Source organism: Chiloscyllium plagiosum, unplaced genomic scaffold, assembly GCF_037043375.1.
Source record: "Chiloscyllium plagiosum isolate Xiang-an unplaced genomic scaffold, Cpla_swu_hap1 HiC_scaffold_28, whole genome shotgun sequence".
NCBI classification, from domain to species: Eukaryota; Metazoa; Chordata; class Chondrichthyes; order Orectolobiformes; family Hemiscylliidae; genus Chiloscyllium; species Chiloscyllium plagiosum.
This window is the reverse complement of record NW_028270166.1, coordinates 4,920,311-4,947,832: the sequence shown is the minus strand read 5'-3', so window position 1 is coordinate 4,947,832 and position 27,522 is coordinate 4,920,311. Positions and strand designations below refer to the sequence as shown.

The following is a 27,522-nucleotide window of genomic DNA, read 5'->3' as shown; positions in this document are numbered from 1 at the left end:
AAGGATAGCCAAGATGATCCTCAATAGGAGGGAGAGTGACAGGGTAGTTGTTATGGGGGACTTTAACTTTCCAAATATTGACTGGAAATACTATAATTCAAGTACTTTAGATGGGTCAGTTTTTGTCCAATGTGTGCAGGATGATTTCCTGACACAGTATGTAGACAGGTCAACAAGGAGCGAGGCCGCATTGGATTTGGTACTGGGTAATGAACCTGACCCAGGTGTTAGATTTGGAGGTAGGTGAGCACAACGACTGGTGATAGTGACCACAGTTTGGTTACATTTACTTTCGCGATGGAAAGGGATAGATATATACCACAGGGCAAGAGTTATTGCTGGGGGAAAGGCAATCATGATGCGATTAGGCAAGATTTAGGATGCATAGGATGGGGAAGGAAACTGCAGGGGATGGGCACAGTTGAAATGTGGAGCTTATTCCAAGACCAGCTACTGTGTGTCCTTGATAAGTATGTACCTGCCAGGCAGGGAGGAAGTGGTCGAGTGCAGGAGCCACGGTTTACTAAAGAAGTTGAATCTCTTGTCATGAGGAAGAAGGCAGCTTATGTTAGGATGAGACGTGAAGATTCAGTTAGGGCATTTGAGAGTTACAAGTTAGACAGGAAAGACCTAAAGAGAGAGCTAAGAAGAGCCAGGAGGGGTCATGAAAAGTCATTGGCAGATAGGATCAAGGAAAACGCTAAGCTTTCTACAAGTATATCAGGAATAAAAGAATGACTAGAGAAAGGTGTGGGTCAATCAAGGATAGTAGTGGGAAGTTGTGCATGGAGTCAGAGGAGATAGGGGGAAGTGCTAAATGAATACTTTTTATCAGTATTCACACTAGAAAAAGATAATATTGTCAAGGAGAATATTGAGATACAGGCTACTAGACTAGACAGGATTGAGGTATTAGCAATTCTGGAAAATGTGAAAATAGACAAGCTCCCTGGGCCGGATGGAATTTATCCTAGGATTCTCTGGGAAGCCAGGGAGGAAATTAGTGAGACTGTGGTTTGGACCTTTTATGTCGTCATTGTCTACAGGAATAGTGACAGTAGGCTGGAGGATAGCAAATGTTATCCCCTTGTTCAAGAAGGGGAGTAGAGACAACTCTAGCAGTTATAGACCAGTGAACGTTACTTCGATTGTGGGTAAAGTGTTGGAAAGGATTATAATAGACAGAATTTATAATCATCTAGAAAGGAATGAGTTGATTAGGGATAGTCAACATGGCCTTTTGAAGGGTAGGTCATGCCTTACAATCTTATTGAGTTCTTTGAGAAGCAGGTGGATGAGGGTAAAGCAGTTGATGTGGTATATATGGATTTCAGTAAGGTGTTTGAGAAGGTTCCCCATGGTAGGCTATTGCAGAAAATATGGGGGAATGGGATTGAGGGTGATTTAGCAGTTTGGATCAGAAATTGGCTAACCAAAAGAAGACAGAGGGTGGTGGTTGACAGGAATTATTCATGCTGGAGTTTAGTTACTAGTGGGGTTCCACAAGGATCTGCTTTGGGGGCCACTGTTGTTTGTCATTTTTTAAGATGACCTGGATGAGGGCAGAGAAGGATGGGTTAGTAAATTTGCGAATGACACTAAGGTCAGTGGAGTTGTGGACAGTGTGAAAGGATGTTGAGGTTACAAAGGGACATGATAAGCTGCAGAGCGGGCTGAGAAATGGCAAATGGAGTTTAATGTTGAAGACTGTGACATGATTCACTTTGGAAAGAGTAACGGGAAGGCAGAGTACTGGGCTAATGGTAAGATTCTTGGTTATGTAGATGAGCAGAGAGCTCGGTGTCCATGCACATAGATCCCTGAAAATTGCCACCCAGGTTGATAGGGTTGTTAAGAAGGCAAATGGTGTGTTAGCTTTTATTGGTAGAGGGACTGAGTTTCGAAGCCATGAGGTCATGCTGCAGCTGTACAAGACTCTGGCGTGGCCGCAATTGGAGTATTGTGTATAGTTCTGGTCACTGCATTATAGGAAGGATGTGGAAGTTTTGGAAAGAGTTCAGAGGAGATTTACTAGGATGTTGCCTGGTATGGAGGGAAGGTCTTATGAGGAAAGGCTGAGGGACTTGAGGCTATTTTCATTAGAGAGAAGAAGGTTGAAAGGTGACATAACTGAGACATATAAAATAATCCGAGGGTTAGAAAGGGTGGACAGTGAGAGCCCTTCTCCTTGGATGGTGATGACTAACACGAGGGGACATAGCTTTAAATTGAGGGGTGATTGATATAGGACAGATGTCGGAGGTAACTTCTTTCTACTCAGAGTAATAGGGGCATGGAATGTACTGCCTGCAACAGTTGTAGATTCATCAACTTTAAGGACATTTAAATGGTCATTGGATAAACATATGGACGAGAATGGAATAGTGTAGGATAGATTGGCTTCAGGTTGGTTCCACAGGGCAGCGCAACATCGAGGGCTGAAGGGCCTGTACTGCACTGTAATGTTCTATGTTCTACTCTCACCTCCTGATTTAAATTAACTATTATCCATGGGACTTTACAACCAAGTGGGCTCCAAAATACTTAATCAAAAAACATTTTCAAGGAGATTTCCTTTTACCTTAAAGATGGCGTACATAGCAACAGTTAATGGTCGGTGGTTGGAATATTCTCCCACCTTGAAGATGTCCAAACCCCAGCTGTTGATATTTGACAATTCCTAGAAGTGGATAAGTCAGAGTTGGTTAGTAATCACTGTGAGGACACGGAATCACAACTCTCTGATTATACATATTATATACATCTGAATATATACATTATATAATTTGTCACAGTTTCTTTTATCTGTCTTGCCTTGCTGTCAGATTTCAAATGTCAAGTGCAACCCCTATGTGATTTTCAGAAACAGCTATGGACAAAGCAGGAAAGATGCTGCATCATGAGTGACCACAGCCACAATATCTAATGTGTGGACTCACACCATGTCAGAGTTTACTCAACAGCTGTTTGATTTGCAGCTCTTAAAGGATTCCAGACAGTGAACACACCAAAATGCTTCTGAATCTAAGAGAACTGGACATTCAGAGATTTAGCATGAAGGAGCCCCATTTTTAAGGAGAGAGGAGAGAGATTTTAGAAAGACATGGGGGGGTAAATATTTTACACAGAGGGTTGGCGTGTGGAATGAACTTCCTGAGGAAGTGGTGGTTGTGGGCACAATTACAATGTTTAAAAAACACTTAGGTAAGTACGTGACTAAGGAATGTTTGGAGGGATATGGGCCAGGAGCAGGCAGGTGGGACTAGTTTAGTTTGGGATTAGGTTTGACATGGATTGGTTAGACCAAAGGCTCTGTTTCCATGCTGTATGATTACATGACTCCATAACACATTGCAGAGGCACATTAGGACATGCAGGTGCCTGTATTTTATTACAGAAACAAGAATGTTTGTGACAAAACAAACCCAGTTGATGTTGGGTGGTTCTGTTTTACGGAGTGAAAGTGACTTTTGTTTCTCAATCCACCAAGCCCACTGACTAATTAACCTTTAGTAGCAATTTCAACAACTTGTATTCACACTTTAACAGCTGGGTTCGCAGGAGCATTATCCACAAGCTGGAGAAAGGAATAGAAGGGCAGGTGACGAAAAACTTAGTCAAAGACAGTTAAAGCGGGAGACAGAGAGAGAGAGAGACAGACATAGAGAGAGAGAGAAAGACGGACAGACATAGCAAGAGAGAGACAGACATAGAGAGAGAGAGAGAGAGACAGACATAGCGAGGGAGATGGAGACAGAGAGATGGAGACAGAGACACAGAGAGAGAGAGAGAGACAGACTGACAGAGAGAGAGAGAGAGAGAGAGAGAGAGAGAGAGAGAGAGAGAGAGAGAGAGAGAGACAGACAGACAGACACACACAGAGATATGGAGAAGATCAACAAGGTGAGTTCCAGGTTTAGAGTTGAGCAAATAGCCATCAATGGTGGAGTGACAGACATTGGAGATGTTCAACAGACCTGAAATAAAGCAGCATGGAAATCTCAGAAGGTTGTGTGTCCAGAGGAGATTACAGCTGGACAGGTCTGAGCGCATGGAGGAGTTTGAAAGCAATGGTGAACATTTTTAAATTGCAGTGATGTTTCACCAGGAGCCAGCGAGGATTGGTCAGCTGAAGGCGGTGGGTGGATGGGACTTGGTGTGAGTAAACACCAGCAGGAGAATTCTGGATACCCTCAGTTTGAGAGAGAACGTGGAAAGTTAGCCAGATATGAAATGGAACAATGGAGTTTAGAGAGAAGACAGACATCATTGAGGATATGGCAGCGTATGAGCTGAGGCAGAGATGTAGTCGGGGATAATCTGGAGGTAGAAGGGGGCAGTCTTAGTGATGGCTCAATATCTCACCTCAGATCAAATATGGCACAAAGTTGTGAGCCACCTGGTTCAAATCTCATAATTGTAACGAGAAGGATACATTGGTGTCAGGCATTGAGTTTGGAGTAAAGACTGAGATAGACATTTCTGCAAGAAACAAATATTCGACAAAGGCTATGATGTTGACAAGACGGTATAGTTAGTGCTTAACTCTGTAGCTAACCCTGTGCTGCCTTTGTCCTGTGAGTGTTTGATGGGGGACAATGTGAGGGAGCTTTATTCTGAGCTGAAATATCTCTGACCCCGACATATCCCATTTATAATTCTCTATTTGAGATGAACTATTAAAATAAAACTTTTGTTTGCTTTGTTACCTGCTCTAGCTCAGATTCCTGGTTCGAACTGATCCCAAAGCGAGGCACATCCACAGAAACGACACTTGTACTGTACTTCAGAGCACTGATCTGTTTCGTGGGCTCCAGCTTCTCTCTTGTACTTGACTGTGATATATCCAACTCATGCTGTTTGTCTAGAGACAGCAGGAAAGAGAGATTCAACAATTAAATACAAAATGACCAGAGACAAATCATTGTGGATCACGCTGCCTGCCGTTCAGGTCAGGCTCAATTACAATCACACAAGCCTATGGAACTGGGAGGGGCGGTGGAATTGCCCAATGGAATATTCACCAGGAACTTTGGGATTCCAAGTTCAAAGCCAGGGTTGAGCCATTCCTGGGATTCGGAGCTCTGAGGGTGGAAATCCAACGCGATGAGAACTCCTGGCCATTCCAAGTAGTGGGTACTGGCAGGATAGCACACAGACTAATGTCGAGCATTGTTGAGGAGCTTGGGTCAAAGGAGAGTTGGATAAGTGTTGGAGGTGGGGTTTTTGGTGGGGATTAGGGGCTTCAAAAGGGGCCCATTTCCCAGGTTCAGGTCACTCGAACTCCCAGAAGGCCCCAGGCAAATCTTTGAAGGCTCACTCATTATTCACTGCTCTTGGTGAGACCTGACCTCATTGCTGACTCAATCTGCAGGGACAGGAAAAGGCATTAATGATCCACTTAAGGGCCTCACCTCACACCAGGCAGGCTGTTGACAAACTCTTGCACTCCAAACTTAATTGGGTGGAGACAGTGAGAACCCATCCTACACCCTCCCACCTGATCAAACATCCCCACCCGCAACTAACCCATCTCAGGGGTACAGTGCATCCCATCTGCCAAATCCCTTCATCACTTTAAAGATCTTTGTTTGATCACTCCTTAGTGATTCTCAAGAAATGAATCCAATCCTGATCAATCTTTCATGATAGCTATAATCTTTCAGTTCCTTTTGCAGTTTTTTTTGCATCTTCCTTTTCAAAATACATGGATCAGAACTGTTCACAATGACTCCACGTACAGTGTAACCAAGACTCCATTGATTAAACCATTCTGGTTTTCAATACTATCCCTGCAGAAATGAACCCATTGCCAGCTCTGCCATTATTAACGAGCTGATTAAATTGCGTCACGAGTTTTATGTTCCTGTATTCCACCACTATCCTCTTTTTATAAACCTGTTGATTGTAGAGAGGAAGGAAAAGGAGTTTTACTATTACAGTCATGACACAGACTGAACAGAAGAGGGGGGCAAAGAGTTTTAACAGGGTGTGAACACAGGTGTGAGTAGCAAGATTGTGTGGCACAAAATAATTGAAGCTGAATAGAATTGAAAGTTGAGTTGAGGAATAACTACTGTGGTACTGATAAAACAGAATGTTAGAAAGGACTGATTGAAATGTAAGCTTTATGTATGTGCGTTACACTTTCTCAAAGGTTGAAACTAGCCAATTGGATACAAAATTGGCTTGAAGGTAGGAGACCGAGGGTGGTGGTAGAGGGCTGCTTTTCAGACTGGAGGCCTGTGACCAGCGGGCATGCTGTAAGGATTGGTGCTGGCTCCACTGCTTTTCTTCATTTATACAAATGATTTAGGATGTGAATTTAGGAGGTACAGTTAGTAAGTTTGCAGATGACACCAGAATAGGTGGCGTAGTGGACAGTGAAGATTATCTCAGAATACAGCAGGACCTTGGTCAGATCGGCTGTGGTGGAAATGTGTTGCTGGAAAAGCGCAGCAACACATTTCCATCTCTGATCTCCAGCATCTGCAGACCTCACTTTCTCCTCAGATCGGCTGTGGGCCAAGGAGTGGCAGATGAAGTTTAATTTAGATAAATGTGAAGTATTGCATTTTGGTAAGGCAAACCAGGACAGAATTTATACACTTAAGGCCTTGGGGAGAGTGGCGGAACACAGAGGCCCATGGGTGAAGGTGTATAGTTCCTTGGAAATGGAGTCGCAGTTAGACAGGGTGGTGAAGGAGGAGTTTGGCATGCTTGCCTTCATTGGTCAGTGTGTTGAGTAAATGAGTTGGGAGGACATTTTGTGGCTGTACAGGACGCTGGTTAGGCTCCTTTTAGAATACTTGGGAAGGACATTGTTAAACTTGAAAGAGTTCAGAAAAGATTTACAAGGATGTTGCCGGGGTTGGAAGATTTGTGCTACAGGGAGAGGCTAAATAGGCTGGAGCTTTTTTCCCTGGAGCATCGAAGACTGAGGGGTGACCTTATAGAGGTTTATAAAATCATGAGGGGCGTGGATAGGTAAATAGACAAGGTCTTTTTCTCAGGGTAGGGGAGTCCAAAACTAGAGGGTATAGTTTTACAGAGAGAGGGGAAAGGTTTAAAAGGGACCTAAGGGGCAACCTTTTCAGGCAGAGGGTGGTGCGTGTATGGAATGAGCTGCCAGACGAAATGGAGGAGGCTGCTATAATTACAGCATTTAAAAGGCATCTGGATGGGTATATGAGTAGGAAAGGTTTAGAGGGATAAGGGCTAAATGCTGGCAAATGGAATAAGGTCAGATTGGGATGTCTGGTTGGCATGGATGAGTTGGACCAAAGGATCTATTTCCGTGTGACTCTGTTAAACATGGAAAAGTTCGCTTTCTTAGTTTATGATGCAGAAATTCACAAAGGCTCCTCAGACATAATCTTCCAAATCCATGGACTCTATCATCTAGAAGGACATAGGTGACATGGGAACACCACCACCTGCAAGCTCCCCTCCAAGTCACTCCCCATCCTGACTTGGAAATATATCGCTATCACTGGGTCAAAATCCTGGAATTCCCTCCCCAAGGACATTGTGGGTTTTCCTACAGCACATAGGCTGCAGCAGCTCATTTCCACTTTCTCAAAAGGCAATTAGGGACAGGTAATAGAATGTTGGTGCAGCCAGCAATGCCTTTGTCCCGTGAGTGAATAAAGGAGGAAGAGACGGTCGCTTGCAGGGGAGTTTTAGGGCCGAGGCACCCAAAGGCCCAGCAGGTGGAACAATACAATCGAGGAAGCCCAGTAGGCCAGACTGAGAGGGATACAGAGATTGTGGAGACACGTGATGCTGGAGGATATGAGAGAGACAGGAAAGTGATAGAAAGCAGAGATGAAAATTTTAAAATGGAGGTGCTGCTTGAGCAGCAGCCAATATAGGAGCTTGGTGAATGGGACGTGATGTGAGTTAGGACACAGGTCACAAAGCTTTGAGATGACCTTATGTTTGAAGAGGGTGGATGGTGAGATGTCAGCCAGGAGTGCTTTGAAATGGTTGAGTCCAGAGGTAAGAATGGCGTGGATGATAGTTTCAGCAGTAGATGAGCTGAGGTAGTCTGTTCGTTCACAAACAACGTGATCAGGACACCATGGAGAACCTCTTGGATTTCTTTAGATAGTGGCCATCGGATACTTTACATCCACTTAAGGAGCAGATGAGGCCTCCGTTTGTCATTTAGAAACAGAGCAAGACTCCCTTGGTACTGAACTCCGAGTGTCCACCTGGAGTACAGGGGGTTAGTGTGGGGGACTTGAACTCACGAGCTGAGAGGTGAGGAAACGTTAAACAGTGAGCCACCCATGTGCAAGCAGATTCTGAGCACTGTACATACTCACCTAAAAACATTGTGGATATGAACTCTGAGACCTGGTTTCCTGAACGGCTCATTTCGGATAACTGGGTTAACTCTCGGTTCAGCATCCTCTTAAACTGTTGAGAGAAGTGGAGTTGCTTGTTAAAGACATTTTCTGACAGCTCCCACATTGGGACACTGTTACTGACAAAGCAGATGCAGTTCAGTCAATTTATTCAAGCAAATTTCTGTATCTCCTCAACAAACAAATTAGCAACACACATATACCTTAACCCAAATAGATCAAACTACTTCACAGTTACCCCAATCAAATCCAATATCAGTGAATCAAATATCTTCTCATTCCATTGAAACGATGGATCCACTCCTATTCACTTCCATTCTATAGAAGCCCCCAGTCATTCCCACTGTATACTGCATCCACTACATTCTATTAATGCTGTTATGTAAATGAGCTTTGAGAAACTTTGTAGCTCAGGTTGAGGTTTTGGATGTAAGCTTGCTCGCTGAGCTGGAAGATTCATTTTCAGACGTTTTGTCACCATACTGGGTAACATCATCAGTGAGCCTCTGTTGGAGCACTGGTGGTATGAACCACTTTCTATTTATGTGTTTAGATTTCCTCAGGTTCCTCAGTGAATTCCTAGAAGCACAGCATTCCATCTGGAACTCTCAACAAACACATCAAGTTGGACCCCATTTACCACCCTCTGAGAAAAAAAACAGGAAATGGCATCACCACGGGGAATGACATCACCAACCTGAGGAAACCTAAACACATAAATAGAAAGCTATTCATAATACCAGTGCTTCACCACAGGCTCATTGATGATTTTTCCCAGTATGGTGACAAAACGTCTGAAAATGAACCTTACAGCTCAGTCAGCAAACTTACATACTGAACTGTTGTATGAAGTCACAATGGATCAAACCTCTTCTTGCTCATTGCCACTGCAAAGAAACCCAACAAACAAAAGACCCAGAAGGTGTCTTTGAAATATAGTCATAGTTGTGGTGCATAAACTGGACAAAAACATGTATATTAATACCTCATCAATAATCCGAACCCTTTCCCCTTCACTGCACCCCACAGAATCAATATGAATACAAATCCCATCAAATTCAGACCCATTTATACAAATCCATATGAACATAGCACCACAGAAATCCCATGATCCAACCTCCATTCCATTCATTCTCATTGTATGGAACCCACAAAATGAAACATATTTTTCATACTTAAACAACCATTAAGCCAACTCTTTCACTTATTTTAGTGGATAGTAATCAGCTTCACAGTTTCTGATCAAATTCCTCGAATTGAACATATCCTGATGTGAACTGTCTAATACAAATGAGTCATTCTTGAGATAGGCAAATTACACAGTACAATGACTTTAGAATTTGAACACTCTCCTCTACGTCCTTTGCCCACCCCCACACCTCAAGGCTATGTCATGATATTGGCAAAGCCAATCCATTCTCACCCACTCATGGCCTCCATTATCCTCCATCCTTTTATCTCTTTATCTGGGCTCCATCTCCACAGATGTACAGTACTCATTCTTTAACCCCAAACCCTGCTGTCAACATATGGACCACCTTTCCCCCACCTGCTACATATAGACCACCTTTTCCCAGCTGCTACATATAGACCACATTTCCCACATCTTCTACATATAGATCACCTTTTCCCACCTGCTATCAGTTCTGAAGAAGGGTCACTGGCTAGAAATGTTGAGTCTGTTTCTCTCTCTATAGAAGCTTATTTTTTTCCTACATTCACTCACAGAATAAGGGTGTCTCTGGCTAGGCCCTGCATTTATTGTCCATCTCTAATTGCCCAGAGAGCAGTTAAGAGTCCACCACATTGCTGTGTATCTGGAGTCACATATAGGTCAGACCAGGTGAGGATGGCTGCTTCTTTTCCTAATGGCTAGTGACGTCCTCATCCCATGAATGAGCTTTAAAAAAAGCCTGTGCAGAGATGATGAGCCAAATGGCTTCCCTCTGCTCTGCAATAACCCTGAAATCCAATGACATTTCCACTGGGAACTCCTAACTGCATCTTGTCATCAGAGATTGGTCCTTGCCTTAGTTCAGGGGACAGGGAAACATGGGCAGTGCTGGGGGAGGGGAGGGGGAAGGATGGATGCGGGGGATTTCAATCCCAGTCCGGGGCTCTCACCCACATGGAGGTTGAGGGTCAATAGGCTGACTGCTGGGGTTTAAGCTTCCCAGTGCTTCCGAGCACATGGGCTGAACAGGAAAATGGCGGAGGCAGGGGGTCTTTGGTCTTGCTGCCCTGATTTGGGGGGAGGCTTGGGAGTGTGTGACACTGTACCTCCCCTGGACTGGTTCAGGATTTGAAGCTTTCACAGCAACCTTCAGGAAAACTGGGGACCAACTTGTTCCACCATTATGTCTCCAACAGGCCAATAGAAATTGCAACAGGAGTAGGCCATTCAGCCCCTCGAGCCTGCTGCAACATTCAATATGGTTGTGGCTGATCCAACATTCCTCATGTCCACTTTCCTGCCTTTTCCCTGCACTCCCTTGATTCCCCAAATGATCAAGAATCAATCTATTTCAGCCTTCAATATTCACAAGGACTCTGCCCCCACGGCTCCCTGAAGCAAGGAGTTCCACAGACTCTCAATCCTCTGAGAGAAGAGATTCCTCCTCATCTCAGTCTGAAATTGGTGCCCCTTTATTCTGAGACTATACCTTCTGGTCCTAGACTCTCCCATCAGGGGAAACATCCTCTCAGCATTGACCCTGTAAAGTCCCTTAAGAATCCCACATGTTTCCATGGGATCACCTCTCATTCTTTGAAACACCAGTGAGTGCAGTTCCAGCCTGTTTAACCTTTGCTCATCAGTTAATAGAAAGTTTCGAATGAATATTAACCCAATTGCATCTTGGTGACAAACCGCGAAGCATTTTATAGACCAGGAAAGGAGACAAGCAACCAGAGATTTGATACACAGAGACACTAGGGAAACTGATCAGTCCTTTTCATTGTTAGGATGTGGCTGTGGTTTGGAGGACGAATACTGGATTTGAGGAAATGCCTCTCTGCTCTTCTCAGCTTCCAGGGCCAGGGGATGTTTTAAATTCATTACAAAGGGTGGAGAGATCCTCTGTTCAAGGACTCATCCCAAAAAATACAGTGCTCCCTCAGCACTGACCCTCTGACAGTATGGCACTCCCTAAGCACTGACTCTCCAACTGTGCGGCGCTCCCTCAGCACTGACCCTCCGACAGTGTGGTGCTCCCTCAGTACTGACCCTCCGGCAGTGTGTTGCTCCCTCAGCACTGACTCTCTGACAGTGCGGCACTACCCCAGCACTGACCCTCTGACAGTGCGGCGCTTCCTCAGCACTGACTCGCTGAGGGTGCGGCACTCCCTCAGCACTGACCCTCTGGAAGTGTGTTGCTCCCTCAGCACTGACTCTCTGACAGTGTGGCACTCCCCCAGCACTGACCCTCCGACAGTGTGGCACTCCCTCAGCAGTGACCCTCCGACAGTGCGGCGCTCCCTCAGTACTGACCCTCTGACAGTGCAGCACTTTCTCAGTACTGACCCTCCGACAGTGCAGCACTTTCTCAGTACTGACCCTCCGACAGTGCAGCACTTTCTCAGTACTGACCCTCCGACAGTGCGGCACTCTCTCAGTACTGACCCTCCGACAGTGCGGCACTCCCTCAGTACTGACCCGCTGAGGGTGCGATACTCCCTCAGCACTGACCCTCCAACAGTATGGCGCTCCCTAAGCACTGACTCTCCGACAGTGCGGTGCTCCCTCTGCACTGACCCTCCGACAGTGCGGCGCTCCCTCAGTACTGACCCTCCAACAGTGCAGCACTCCCTCAGTACTGACCCTCCGACAGTGCGGTGCTCCCTCTGCACTGACCCTCCGACAGTGTGGCACTCCCTCAGCACTGACTCTCCGACAGTGCAGCACTCCCTCAGCACTGACCCTCCGACAGTGCAGCATTCCCTCAGCACTGACCCTCCGACAGTGCGGCACTCCCTCAGCACTGACCCTCCGACAGTGCGGCGCTCCCTCAGCACTGACCCTCCGACAGTGCGGCGCTCCCTCAGCACTGACCGTCCGACAGTGCGGCGCTCCCTCAGCACTGACCCTCCGACAGTGCGGCGCTCCCTCAGCACTGACCCTCCGACAGTGCGGTATTCCCTCAGCACTGACCCTCCGACAGTGTGGCACTCCCTCAGCACTGACCCTCCGACAGTGCGGCACTCCCTCAGCACTGACCCTCCGACAGTGCGGCATTCCCTCAGCACTGACTGTCCGACAGTGCGGCACTCCCTCAGCACTGACCCTCCGACAGTGCGGCACTCCCTCAGCACTGACCCTCCGACAGTGCGGCACTCCCTCAGCACTGACCCTCCGACAGTGCGGCACTCCCTCAGCACTGACCCTCCGACAGTGTGGCACTCCCTCAGTACTGACTCTCTGACAGTGTGGCACTCCCCCAGCACTGACTCTCCGACAGTGCAACGCTCCCTCAGTACTGACCCTCCGACAGTGTGGCGCTCCCTCAGTACTGACCCTCCGACAGTGCGGCACTCCCTCAGTACTGAACCGCTGAGTGTGCGGCACTCCCTCTGTACTGACCCTCCGACAGTGCAGCACTCCCTCAGTACTGACCCGCTGAGGGTGCGGTACTCCCTCAGCACTGATCCTCCAACAGTATGGCGCTCCCTAAGCACTGACTCTCCGACAGTGCGGTGCTCCCTCTGCACTGACCCTCCGACAGTGCGGCGCTCCCTCAGTACTGACCCTCCAACAGTGCAGCACTCCCTCAGTACTGACCCTCCGACAGTGCGGTGCTCCCTCTGCACTGACCCTCCGACAGTGTGGCGCTCCCTCAGTACTGACCCTCCGACAGTGCGGCACTCCCTCAGTACTGAACCGCTGAGTGTGCGGCACTCCCTCTGTACTGACCCTCCGACAGTGCAGCACTCCCTCAGTACTGACCCGCTGAGGGTGCGGTACTCCCTCAGCACTGATCCTCCAACAGTATGGCGCTCCCTAAGCACTGACTCTCCGACAGTGCGGTGCTCCCTCTGCACTGACCCTCCGACAGTGCGGCGCTCCCTCAGTACTGACCCTCCGACAGTGCAGCATTCCCTCAGCACTGATCCTCCAACAGTATGGCGCTCCCTAAGCACTGACTCTCCGACAGTGCGGTGCTCCCTCTGCACTGACCCTCCGACAGTGCGGCTTTCCCTCAGTACTGACCCTCCGACAGTGCGGCACTCCCTCAGTACATGGTGCGGGAGGCTGAAGCAGCGACTCGTCTTTGTTAGAAAAAAAGATAGTCGGACTCCAGCAGAATTTATTCTCGGTGTCTGGGCCCGAGTCTGCTGTGACCCGGGACAGCCTGACCCCGTGACAGGAGCTCCCTCCGTCTCCCGGTCCCTGGCGATGGGTGCTCCACTATTGGGTGGCTTGGTCTGGTTACTGGGTGATTTGCTGATAGCCCACAGAGGGACGATGCTGATTACTCTCCGCGATTGCACAGATCGCTCAGGCATGTGCCTCCCACTGCCCCCCCTCCCCTCACACCCCAAACCCCACACCCCCTCATCCAGCTCGGTCAGCTCACCTTGTTGGACGCCATCTCACTGACAGAATGCCTGGTGTGCAGCGTCTCCAGTTGATCCAAACACCAGTCCAGTTCCTCTAGGGTCTCGGCGGCCAGTTTGCTCTCCTCTGAGGACAGACAGACAGACACACAGAGGTTCAGGTAGCCCACAGATCCCCTCTCCAGACGAACTAGTGCCCGTGGTGCAAGCCAGGGACAGCTCCCTGCCCGACCATGCCCCCTCATCTCTCAGCTGCAGGGCACAGGCTGGGCACCTCTCCACATCTCCTCAGTGCCAAGGGGGTCAGGGTGAAAGCCCCTTCCTGACCTTTTCACCTGCAATTTCTGAAATCCAAGGCTCCAAGGTGTTCCTCAATGTCTAAAACTCCCAAAGCGCACACACTGCAGTTCCTGCCTGCGCATCGATCTCGGATTCATTGAAAACTCGGGAAATGCTTGTCATTAAAAGAAAAACTGCTGCTTAGAAACATTTCACCACCTGCGCCCCTGGCTCCCTCATTCTCCTTTCCGTTTTTTGATTCATTCAGTCGCTTATCAGGTCTGTTGCTCTCCTTTCCGTTTGGCTTTAAGATGAGTAGAAAGTTAGAGCTGTCCGTCAGGTCAATTAGAGAACAGGCACTCCAGGGTGGTTCAGTGGCTGAATTTCAAACCCATGATCGGAGGGGAGATCCCCAAATCCGACTGCCCCCTTCTCAAAGCCCGGCAGCTGGGGACTGGCTCCTTGTGAATGAGCTGTTTGTTGGAAAATCTGACATGGAGTTCTGCGGATTGGTGGGTTCAGAATTGCCTTTGGGAAATACTGAACCGCTGAGGCTTTCCAACACCTTGGCCAAGGTGGGTGGGTCAGTGATAGTCATGATTGAGGAGACATGTAGGCCAGGAAAGCCTGGAGCTTGATTCACTTCACTGTCCATGTAAGGTCAGCACGTCCTTAGCCAATGCAGTGTGGAAGGCTGAGGGGGGGGGGGGGGGGGGGGGGGTTGCGCGGAAAGGTTTACTGTTGGATTCAGAAGCTTCAGGATCTGGGATGTTAAGCAAGGACATGAACATAAGAACAAGAAGCAGAAGATGACCATTCAGCCCTGCTCCTTCCTTCAATAAGGTCATGGTTGCTTGTCTAGGAGGTAGTGATGATTGCAGATGCTGGAGATCAGAGTCAATAAAGTGTGGTGCTGGAAAAGCACAGCAGGTCAGGCAGCATCTGAGGAGCAGGAGAGACGGGCATACCCCTGAAGAAGGGTCCTGCCCTAAATGCCAACTCACTTGCCTGACCTGCTGTGCCTTTTCCAGCACCACACTTTATCGACTCAAGGCTGTCTGTCTTTCAAATTTCACATTCAACCCCCCCCACCCCCGACAATCAGCATCATATTCTCTGACCTTCTCCACTGCACTCTGAGGCACAGAGTTTCAAAGCCTCACAACCCTCAGAGAAAATCATTCGCCCCATCTCTGTCCTTAAAGGGTGACCCCTGGTTCTGGATTGTCCCACAACAGGAAACATCCTTTCCATGTCCACTTGTCAAGACCATTCAGGAACTTGTACACTTCAATTAATCACCCCTCACTCTTCTAAACCGGCTGGAACTAAGCCCAGTTTGTCCAATCTCCCCTCATAAGTCAACCAACTTATTCCAGGTATCAACATTATAGCTGTTCTCCTATTGGGGGGGGGGGTGAGGGATAAGAACATAAGACACGAGAGCAGGACGAATTTCACAACATGTTGAGCTGGTCCAGGGCTTCAACTGCTCTTTCCCACCCATTCCCAAAATCCCTAGATTCCTTCAGTCACATACAGTGGTCTCTCAAATCTTCTCATAGACTCATAGAGATGTACAGCACGGAAACAGACCCTTTAGTTCCTGCCAACCAAGATATCCTAAATTAATTCAGTCCCATTGGCCAGCATTTGGCCCATATCCCTCCAAACCCTTCCTATTCATATACCCATCCAGATGCCATTTAAATGTTGTATTGTACCAGCCTCCATCACTTCCTCTGGCAGCTCATTCCATACACACACCACCCTCCACCTGAAAACGTTGCCCCTCGGGTTCCTTTTAAACTTTTCCCCTCTCACCCTCTAGTTTGGGACTCCCCCATCCCAGGGAAAAGACCTTACTCTATTCACTCTATCCTGTTCACTCTATCCATGCTCCTCATGATTTTACAAGCCTCCATAAGGTCACCCCTCAGCTTCCGATGCTCCAGGGAAAAATAGTCCCAGCCTATTCAGCCTCTCACGATAGCTCAACCCTCCAAACCTGTCAATATTCCTATAAATCTTTTCTCAACCCTTTCGAATTTCACAATATCTTTCCTGTAGCAGGGAGACCAGGATTGAACACAGTATGCCAAAAGTACCGAGCCAATGTCCTGTACAGCCTCAACAGAACCTCCCAACTCATTACTTTGATACAGAAACTGAAACTGTGCACAGTATTCCAGATAGAGCCTCCAGTGACCGAAGCAAAATATGTTGAATGGCTGTACTCCAATCCCCTTGTAAATACGCCAATACATCATTTGTCTTGCTTGTAGCTTCTTCAGACCATGTGCTAACTCTTAATGTGAGGTGCATTAAGACCTGGGTGTCATGGTGGAACAGTTGCTGAAGGTTGGCATGGAGGTGCAGCGGGCAGTGAGGAAAGCTAATGGCATGCTGACCCTTATTGGAGTAAGGATGTATTGCTGCTATTATACAGAGCCTTGGTGATACCACACCTTGAGTATTGTGCAGTTTTGAACTCCTAGTCTGAGGTAGGACATTCTTGTTATTGAGGGAGTCCGGCGAAGGTTCACCAGACTGATTACCAGGATGACAGGACTGACAAAAGAGGAAAGTCTGGATCAATTGGACTTGTACTCACTGGAATGTAGAAGAATGAGGGCGATCTCATAGAGACATATAAAATCCTGATGGGACTGGACAGGCTGGATGCAGGAAGGATGTTTCCAATGTTGGGGAAATCCAGAACTTGGGGTCACAGACTAAGAATAAGTGGGAAGCAATTCAGGACTGAGATGAGGAAGAATTTCTTCACTTAGAGAGTTGTGAACTTGTGGAATTCTCTCCCAGAAGCAGCTGTTAGGGCCAGTTCATTAAATATATTCAGGAGGGACCAGGACATAGCTCTTGCGGCTGAAGGAACCAAGGGAGATGGGGAGAGAGCAGGAGTGGGATACTGAGATTGCCTGATCAGCCATGATCACATTGAATGGTGGTGCAGAATGAAGGGCCGAATGGCCTTACTCCTGCACCTATTTTCTACGTTTCTATATCCCTTATACACCCAAGTCCCTCCACACATCAATATTTACAAACTTCTCATCTTTATTAGGATCTAAGTCAATAAATTTGTATTTCTTCACATTATACCGCACAGAAGGACAGAAGGAGATGTCTGAAGATTGAATGAGCAGTGATGGTCCCCCAGCGCTGCACAGTTACCCGAGCAGTGTAGGGCTGCTGCTACCGATGGCCTCACTGTGAAGTTGAGGGTCATTAACAGGACAGGATGGGAGAAAATAAACAAAATAATTTCACCCAAAAACTACAAAGTGCTGAGATGAAGAACATGCAGCCAGGATAAAACAAGAAATTTTTAAAAATCAAACCTATTATATGGGGGACAGTCAATGTTTCAGCAAACATCTGTATTGTGTGTGTAATTAAATACAGAAAGAACAATTATTTGATAAAATTCCCTCGGACACTGTATAATAGCTATTAGGGCAAGTAAATAAAAATATTATTGGACAGATATTATAAATGGGAGGAGTTAAGGGAAAAGTATGAGAGCTCTTGTGACAATGTTACCCACTGGAGGTTGGGATGAAATCTGTCGAAATTTACATTGTTTACTCCGTTCAAAATATATGAGGAATGTCCCTTAAGTTTAAGAAATTCCCACATTACCAGATCAAAACCCAAGAAAAAACCCCTGTACCAGCCTCGTGCAAAATGAGAGCAAATTATTTTACCACTGATGGATCTCTTCATTCTGAGTCCGTGGTGGTCCATCATTCTTTGTAAAGGTACCTACACTATCTCTACACTATCCCCAAAAAAACACTCCAGAACAGGGACAGCATGGGGTTAGATACAGAGTAAGACTCACTTTACAACTGTCCTCTATCAGATGCTCCCAAGACAGGGATAGCATGGGGTTGAATACAGAGTAAAACTCCCTCTACACTGTCCCCAGTCAAGCTCCAGCATTTCCTACCAAAGCTGCCACCTCTTCCTTTAAGAATACCCCCACCCCAAAATTAAAACCCACCCCAGCAGCAGGTTACTCATTTCTCCTTCTCTGGTTTGCTATCTATTTCCCTGACCATGTTTCTGTGCATTATCATGTTGCTGCTGATTCACTAAAGGTTTGTAATAATGTCTTGCTTTCCTGAACATTTTAAACATGAGGAATGCCATAGGACAAAAAGGAAGGTGACAAAGGGAAAAAGACATGGGACAAAGGGGCGGGATAACTGTGTGCTGTCTCAACTGGACAATGCTTGGAAATGGCTTACTCCAGGAGACAGTAATCTTGTCGTCTTCCTGTCCTCCTTTCTCTGATCCCTCCATCTCACCCGTCCTTCCTCTAGTTCCCCCAATACTCTCTTCCTCTCTCTCTCTCTCTCTCTCTGAATCAGGTTTAACAAACAACATTGCAAAGATTTTGCCACAGTGAGTGGCAGGCTTGGCAAACAGCAAGGACAGCTAGCGGGATCTCCTCTCGGAATCCTTAACCTCATTGGCAGGGAACAGGAGAAGGAAAGACCCTGAGGATCTGGGAGATCTCCAGCAAGATCACCGCAGGAAGTGGCCATTCAACTCTAGGAGGCTACCAAATACTGCGGGGGTTCCCACTGAGTGAGATCCTACAAAGCAACTTTAACTCCCTGGGCTCCACAATGTTCTGACTCTGGGGAGATAACTCCTCCCATGAAGCCACCAGCTGACACCAGAGGGAGAGAGGTACTGATGCGGAGATTTGCTTTAAGCTCCGTGGGTTTATTTCAAACACCAGAGCGGATCATTGCTCAATTAAGGTTGTGTGTCTTGATTGATTGGGCACAGTGCAGGCCATTATTATATTTAGTAGGCAGCATGACCCTCTAACATCTCCCATGGGAACCATTAGTTGCATTATCATAGATGTGTAACTGTCGAGTGAGAAACAGAGAGGTAGCTCTTGGTTCTAATCGTTTACTTTGTCAAAAATGAAAGCCAAGGTCTTGTTAATTTTTTTGAGGGGACGAGTCCAGGGAGAAGTTTTCAGAGAATTGGGGAGACTTTTAGGGCTTATCTTGGAACCAAACCTCAGGAACAGTTAGCTTCACATGGACTGTACAGGGCCAGGGTGATTTGCGTTTTCTGACGGGGTCCAGTTGTAGTCAGTGGGGAAAGGGAAGCTCCAGCTTTCAGCTTCATGCTGAAGGGTTGGTAGTGCAGAGTGTCAGTGATTTTTGGAGGGTTAGGGAAAGGGAGCCAGATTCTGGCTTTGGGTGAGGATCCCATTAGTGGGGGTAGGGTCAGGATCGAGCCTGGCTGTCAGACTGGAATAAGTAGCTATTTGACCTTGGGAGGCATTACAGCAGATTGGGCTCCTTTCTTCACTTGATACATACCCCCACACACTCACCAGTAAAGGTTCGCTGGATAAAGATCATCCTGGAATTCTGCATTCATTTCCCAGATCCTAAACCAGAATATTGAGATTAACTACAACTCCTCTGTCCCAAAAGCTGAGGCTTATTAATTGGAACTGGTCCAATTCCTGAACCATTTATCTGGGTCCCACATTCCAGGCAGTGCTTTCACCCACTCAGCCACACGAGAGAGTACAGGGGTGTTCAGTACCACTCTTGTTGTGCATTGACTCATGGGATGGGGGCATCTCTGGCTGGGCCAGCATTTACCACCCACCCTTAGTTGCCCTCGAGAAGGTGGGGGTGACCTGCTTCCTTGAACAGCTGCAGTCCACCTGCTGTGGATATACCCACAATGCCCTTTGGGAGGAAGTGCCACGAGTTTGAACCAGTGACAGAGAATGAGCAGTGATATATTTCCAGGTCAGGATGATGCGTGGCTTGGTGGGGAACTTGTGGTAGGGCATGTACCTGTCGCTCTTGTCCTTCTTGTGATAGACATCGTGGTTTGGTGAAGTTGTGGAAGGTGGCTTGGTCTGTTGCCATGATGTGGAGGTGATGAAGGAGTAGCGCTCTGAAAGCTAGTGCTTCCAAACAAACCTGTTCGACTATAACCTGGTATTGTGTGATTTTTAACTTGGTCTGTTGCTGCAGAGCATCTTTTAGATGGTACACACTGCAGCCACAGAGCATCAGCGGTGACAAAGTGAATGTTGAAGGTGGCGGAATGTGGGACCAAACAAGATTGGCGCTTTGTCCTGGATGGTGCTGAGCTTTTCAAGTGTCGTTGGAGCTGCCCACATCCAGGCAACTGGGGAATATTCCCTCACTCTCCTGACTCGTGCCTATAGACGATGGACAGCCTCTGAAGAGACAGGAAGTGAGTTACTCACTGCAGGGTGATTGAGGATTTACAAAGACCCAGCAATGACTACACATTGTCTGTAAACAATGCCATATAAAACATCGTAAAGGATTGTGGGGAGGCACAACATTGTAATTATCACCAACAGTGGTCTCGTGGGGTAGGGTAAGTTATTCCTGAGTATAAACTATAGAACTGCGAATGCTGGAGAAAGTCAGCAGGTCTGGCAACATCCGTGGAGAGAGAAACAGGTTAAAGTTCTGAGTCCAGTGAGCCGCCTTCATGTTCTGGACTGGTAGCGTGAACTCAGCTTTCTCTCCACAAACCCTCTGAGGCAATCCCTGACCGCACTGTGTTTCTGCAGTGTCCCTTTAAACAAGGGGGAGGATAATTCCAATTGAATTCTCTGGTGGGCAAGGAGCCTAGAGGATAACATGTGGAACTCACTCACAGCAATCGCAGTGATGACTCAACACAGCAAACAGCCTGGATTTAGCTGGGCCACTGCACGTGGTGGAACCCAGTATCACTTTAAATAATCAAACTAAGTCCATGAGCTTTCAGCCTGGGAGCTCTCCTGAAGGATCCCTTTTCACATGATGTTAGACACATCGATTAAAACCTGAGCTGTGTTCTGCAGGTGCAGGAAAGGGTTAAACTGGCACTGAAGGTCAGTGAAAGATGATGGAGTGACTGCCTTGGGGGTGGGAACTGGCATCACGAGCAAACAGCTGGGGAACAGGGAGCCAGCGGCTGCTGCTCTTATTAATGGTCCTCTGCTGACGTCAATGGGATGGTTTACATACTCACTGCGGCATGAGAGACAGCCCTGAGTGGGCTCCCCAGGTACATTACCAGATGGTGCAAGGAAAAACTCGACATGGAATCCATTGCTCAGGACCTGGAGGTTGTGGAGTATCACCAGCCTCCTCACAGACCTTTATGAATGTGTGGGGCAGCTGACTCGATTTGGGGAGAGGGAATCTCACATCCGAGCACATGGCTGTGCTGTCTGTGGCTCAGATAGAAACACTCTCACTTTTGAGTCCCAACTATGGGTCCCACTCCTGAAGTTCTGGCTGATAATCTGAGCGCAGTACCAAGGGGGTGCCGCACTGCCGGAGGAGCTGTTAAATTAGGACCATGTCTGCATTCTGAGGGGAGGATGTAAAATATATCACTATTTAGAGGAGATTTACCAGGATGTGGCTGGGTATGGAAGGTTTGAATTATAAGGAGAGGCTGCGTAGGCCAGGACTTTTTATACACTGCAGCATGGGAAGTTGAAAGGTGACCTTAAAATCATAAGGGATATTGATAGAGTTTATGGTAGGTGCTTTTTTTCCCTTAGAGTAGGGGATTTCAAGATTAAGGGGCACATTTTTAAGGTGAAAGGAGAGACATTTAAAAAAGACATGAGGAGCAAATATTTTGCACAGAGGGTGGTTTGCATGTGGAATGAACTTCCTGAGGAAGTGGTGCATGTGGGCACAATTGCAACATTTAAAAGACATTTAGTTCAGTCCATAAATAGGAAAGGTTTGGAGGGATATGGGTCAGGAGCAGGCAGGCAGGACTAGTTTAGTTTGGGATTATATTTGGACTGATTGCACCAAACGGTCTGTTTCTGTGCTGTATGACTATTACTCTAATAACTATTCCATGGAAGGGTAGAGATAGTATTCCAAGTGCGTTTGAGTCAGACTAACACTGGAACACTGAAACAGACTCTCTTGTTAATAGCACACTGCTATAGCAGGAGCTAGCAGTGTGTAAACTGGTTACTGCAGTTCTGCATTGCTATAGTGCCTAAACCTTGAAATAAAGTGGTTGTAAAGTGAAAAGTGATATATGAAAGCAGGTCCTTCTTTCAGTTGAAGTTATGTAGAAGTTTCCTTTCAACCTGCTGTCTTGTTTCCTTATCATAGCAACAAAGCAGCCAGATTGAATGTTAAATGCTTGGATTTTGAGAATCAGGTACTTTACAAATGCAGAGGGTGGTGGGAGTGCCTGCTCAGTGAGGGAGTGTAATTTTACTACCCCTGGGCACCAGTACAATGCCAGGGCAACTTCTCCACTTTGATTGCCACCGTGATACTTGCTCTGCGTGGTTGACAGAATCACAGAGAGACCATTCAGCCCATCGAGTCTACAACATCCTCTGAGCTACACAGAATCATAGAACTCCTCTACAGTGTGGAAACAGGCCCCTTGGGCCAACAAGTCCACACTGACCCTCTGAAGAATATCCCACCCAAACCAGTTCCCCTACCCTATTACACTACATTTGCCCCTGAGTAACATACCTAACCTACATATCCCTGAACACTGAGTAACTTAGCATGGCCAATTCACCTAATGTGCACATCTTTGGACTGTGGGAGGAAACTGGAGCACCCAGAGGAAACCCACGCAGACACGGGGAGAATGTGCAAACTCCACACAGACAGTCAGACAAAACGCTCGAGGCTGGATTCGAACCCGGGTCCCTGGTGCTGTGAGGCAGCAGTGCTAACCACTGAGCCACTGTAGCATTGTGACTTAGTGCCATTCTCCTTCCTTTCCCCATAAACCTGCATGTTTTGTATTGAAGCAATTATCTAATGCCCTCATGAGTGCCTTTGTGGGCTTTCCTTCTCACATGATGTTACACAGAAACAACGAACCTCTGTCGTGTGTTAAATAGGGGGAAGATGCTTTTAAAGTCACTGCTTAGGCTCCAGCGGGAATACTGTGGCCAGGTTCTGGGCTCTATGCTTTCAGAAGGATGTCCAGGCTTTGCAGAAGGTGTGAAGGAGATTCATCAGAATACTGCATTGAATGAGGGACTTCTGTTGCTGTGAGACTGGAGAAGCAGGAATGATTGAACCACAGAATTTTACAATATGGAAGGAGGCCGTTTGAACGGTCGTGTCTGAATCGGTTCCTGAAAAGAGCTACCCAGCTAGTCCCACCCTCTAATCCTATCTCCATAGTCCTTTAAATTAAATCATTTTCAAACATATATCCAGCTCTCTTCTGAATCTGCCTCCACCACTCTTCCAGGCAGCACATTCCAAATCCTAACAACTCTCTGAGTAAAGAGTTTCTCCTCATCTCACTCTGAGCTCTCTTGCTGACAATCCTGAAATTGTGAGCCTTACTTATTGACATATCCACTTTACCCTGTCAAAATTATAATTTTGAACATCTCAATAAGGTAATCTTCTCTGCTCCAAAGAGGACAAGCCCAATTTCTCTAAGCTTTTCTTGTATCTAAAATTCCTCATTCTTGTCTACTTAGCATCAATCGAGCAAATTTGCTTTGAACCCTCTCCAGGACTTCAACATCCTTCCTCAATTAAGGTGTGCAGAACTGAATACAATGCTCCAAATGTGGTCTGACTAATGCTTTGTAGCGGTGTAGCGTCACTTCCTTGCTTTTATACGCTGTGCCTCTATTTATAACTCCAAGGATCCAATAACAACTGTTTCTCCTTGCCTGACCACCTTCAGAGAATTATGCATGGGAACACCCACCCGCCTCCCTGCCCCAGGTCCCTTTGCTCTTGTACTCACTGCAAAGTTGTTCCCTTTTACACAGAGAAGGTTGAATGGAGGTGTTCCAAACAACAAACTTGATAGGGTGAATAATGAGAACACCTCTGCTCTGGCAGGAGGGTCACTAACCAGATTAAGATCAGAAGCAAAAATACCAGAGGGGAAGTTGTTGAGAACGCTTTTCCATTGTAACACAAAGACTTGTTGTGAACTGAAATATGCAGCCTGACAGAGCAAGGAAATTAGATTCAACAGCAACTTTCAAAAGAGGATTGGATTAAAAACTCAAAAAGTTGATGAGCTTGCAGTGCTGTGGGGAAGTGGAGAGCTCTCTCAAAGGTCCAGCACCAACTCAATGGGCAGAAGGGTTGAAATAGAATCCATGCATTGTCATCTCTTACTGACAAGACTCACTGCCGTGCTGAAGTTGAAAGAACTCAATTTACAGAACACATCCTCAAACTGATCAATTTCACCAACCCCTGCCACAGTTTGCAGTCTCCTACCTTCGGAGGATAACAACACTTCCTGGAGTTTGGGGATGCTGGAAAATGGAGCTTTCTCCATGGACAACCCAAGGGAAGAGAGTGTTGCAGATAATGACAGGGTGGGGATGTCACCACTGTATCCAAACCAACCCGCCCCACCAACCCTGTGCCCATACACATCCACCTTCCCAGGGAGACTGGGAGGGTCAGGTCTAGGAGAATCCAAATTGGCGCGCGCGCGCGCGCACACACACACACACACACAATCCGTTCACTCACCCGATATGAGGGACCTGCAGATTCCAGAGGTGCATCCTGTTTTCCGTCTGTGAACAGAGAAAGTACAAAGACAGGATCAGGGGCCAGCTCATCATCATCGTCTCAGGTCAATGTCAAAGAAAATACTCATTTAACAACTGGACAGAGGAAAGAATTAATTCAGCATCTGAGCCTAGCAGGCTCCTTCCAACTGTCAGACACAGGTAACGGCACAGGAATAGTTTCAGAATAGAGCTCTCTCTACACTGTCCCAATCAAACACAGGCAACAGCCTGGGGATAGTTTCAGGGTAAAGCTCCCTCTACACTGTCCCCATCAAACACAGATAACAGCACAGTTTTGAGGTATTTCTACTCACTCATGTTGGACACCCAGAATGGCATTTCAGATACAAACCAATTCACTCTGACAGAAGTTGTCAATGTATACAAATTTCCTGAAATAATTAACTTCTAAGAAGAAAGTCCTTTCAAAATTCCAAAAGAAGGAAAAATTAATGCACAGACACGTTCATCAAACCTATCATTAATCCTACCATTTGGAGTCAGGGACCACGTGTAGTGTGTCAAAATTTGACGATGACAATAAGATGAGTGGCAGAACAAAGTGTGCAGAGGACAGTGGAACTTTGCAGAGGAACATATATAGTTCAAGTGAGTGGGCAAATGTCTAGCAGATGGAATACAATGTTAATAAATGTGAAGTCATCCATTTTGGTATGAACAACAGTAAAAAGGATTATTACTTGAATGGTAAAAAGTTGCAGCATGCTGCTATGCAGAGGGACCTGGGTGTCCTTGCGCATAAATCGAGAGGGTTGGTCTGCAGGTACAACAGGTAGTTAGGAAGGCAAATGGAATTTTGTCCTTCATTGCTAAAGAAATGCTCCTATTTCTTATGTTCTTATCATTATGTTCTCCTCTCACTCAGTGCCCATGCTTCATATTAATCAACAGAGAGTGACCAGTAACTTATTGACTTTGCAGGGCATCACAGCTCAGCTTGATCCTTCCCTTATACAACATTCATGTTCATACCCTGTGTGCGCACATGGTAGCAACTACAGTGATTTCGGACCACGATCCTCGGCTGTTATTCTACTCCCTAATCCAAGGTTAGGGATGCAGTATTCCAATAGTGAAGCAAGGCAAGTGCAGTCACTGATTAAGGTGCACGTCTTTCTGTGTGTGCTGCCACCTCTTACTAAGGTGGTTATCACAGGGTGCTTGTTGGTGAATGGCTATTCCTTACAGAAACTGGAGCTCTTGGGGAGTCCATGAGGAATTGGTCTACGTATGTCATTAAGGAGATAACCAAGACCTTTCATTCTCTCCAACCCCACCAAACTGAACCCCTTACTTGTTATTCGGTGGGTCCTGCAGATTCGTCAACGTCGCAAAGTTATTCCTCACAGTCCGTAAACTAGCCAATACCTGAGGAAAGATAGCAAAGGTTAGAAAAAAGCTTGCATCAAGAACTTGGAGTAAATGAAACGATATTTCTCATGACATCTTTGGTTTGAAGGTAAGCGAAAAGAACCCAACACTTTCCAAGGATGTTGTGAAACTTGCAAGGATTCAAAAAAGATTTACAAGGATGTTGCCAGGTTTGGAGGGTTTGAGCTACAGGGAGAGGCTGAGTAGGCTGGGGCTGTTTTCCCTGGAGCGTTGGAGGCTGAGGGATGACCTTAGAGCTTTATAAAATCATGAGGGGCATGGATAGGGTAAGCAGCCAAAGTCTTTTCATTAGGGTGGGTGAGTCCAGAACTAGAGGGCATAGGGTGAGAGGGGAAAGATTTAAGAGAGACCTAAGGGGCAACTTTTTCATGCAGAGGGTCGTGCATGTTTGGAATGAGCTGCCAGAGGAAGTGGTGGAAGCTGGTACAATTACAACATTTAAAAAGCATGTGGATGGGTATATGAATAGGAAGGGTTTAGAGGGAATATGGGCCAAATTCTGACAAATGGGACTAGATTAATTTAGGATATCTGGTCAGCATGGTGGAATTGGACCGATGGGTCTGTTTCTGTGATGTACGGCTCTACGACTCTGTGGCTTTGGTTTTAAATTCTACCAAATACGTGCCTAATCTTTTCAACATTTCCAGTTTTGAAGGGGGGGTTACTGGACCCGGAACATTAATTCCGTTTTCTCTTTCCAAAGAAGTTGCCAGACGTGCTGAGTTTATCTAGCAATTACTGTTTTTATTCCAACACTTTGAATGGTTTCTGGGTTCAGAGCAATATAGGGCTTAGGAACAGGAGGAGGCCATTCGGTCCTTTAAACCTGACCCAGGATTCAATACAATCATGGCTGATTTGTTTGTGAGCTCAGTTCCACTCTCCAGTCTGAACCTCTCAACCTTGATCCTCTTGTCTATTAAAAATCTACTGATCTCAGCCTACAGTACGTTTAAAGTCTCAGTCTCGACTACCTCATGGGAAAGAGAATTCCAGCCTTGATCCAATTCTTAGTGGAAAAATAAATCTCATTTCTGTCTTTAAAGGGAGATCTTTTATTTCTTGAACTATGTCCCTTCGTTCTAGTCTCTCCCACGAGAGGAAACATCTTCCTAATATACATTCTGTCCACTCCCCTCAGTTCATATATCTTTCAATGACATCACCTCTCAGAGTTACACTCCATTGAATATAGGCCTAAACTGGTCAACATTTCTTCATTAGATAAGTCCTTCATGTTAGGACTGAGTTGAGTGAACTTTCTCTGAACTATTTCGAACAAAATTGTGT

At 46.5% G+C, this 27,522-nt stretch overlaps 1 protein-coding gene across 11 annotated transcripts in view; it reads right to left on the bottom strand.

Moving 5' to 3' along the window:
• LOC122565478 (3',5'-cyclic-AMP phosphodiesterase 4C-like) overlaps nucleotides 1–27,522 on the bottom strand; it is a 357,513-nt gene that overhangs the window by 29,282 nt on the left and 300,709 nt on the right. For all 11 annotated transcript variants that reach the window (XM_043721488.2, XM_087975919.1, XM_087975916.1 and 8 more), the window contains 6 exons: nucleotides 26,132–26,205; nucleotides 24,773–24,819; nucleotides 13,946–14,052; nucleotides 8,331–8,424; nucleotides 4,710–4,864; nucleotides 2,582–2,680 (listed from right to left, as the gene is read on the bottom strand). In XM_043721488.2, coding sequence (XP_043577423.1) covers nucleotides 2,582–2,680; nucleotides 4,710–4,864; nucleotides 8,331–8,424; nucleotides 13,946–14,052; nucleotides 24,773–24,819; nucleotides 26,132–26,205 — 576 coding nt within the window. The remainder of the gene's footprint in view (nucleotides 1–2,581; nucleotides 2,681–4,709; nucleotides 4,865–8,330; nucleotides 8,425–13,945; nucleotides 14,053–24,772; nucleotides 24,820–26,131; nucleotides 26,206–27,522) is intronic.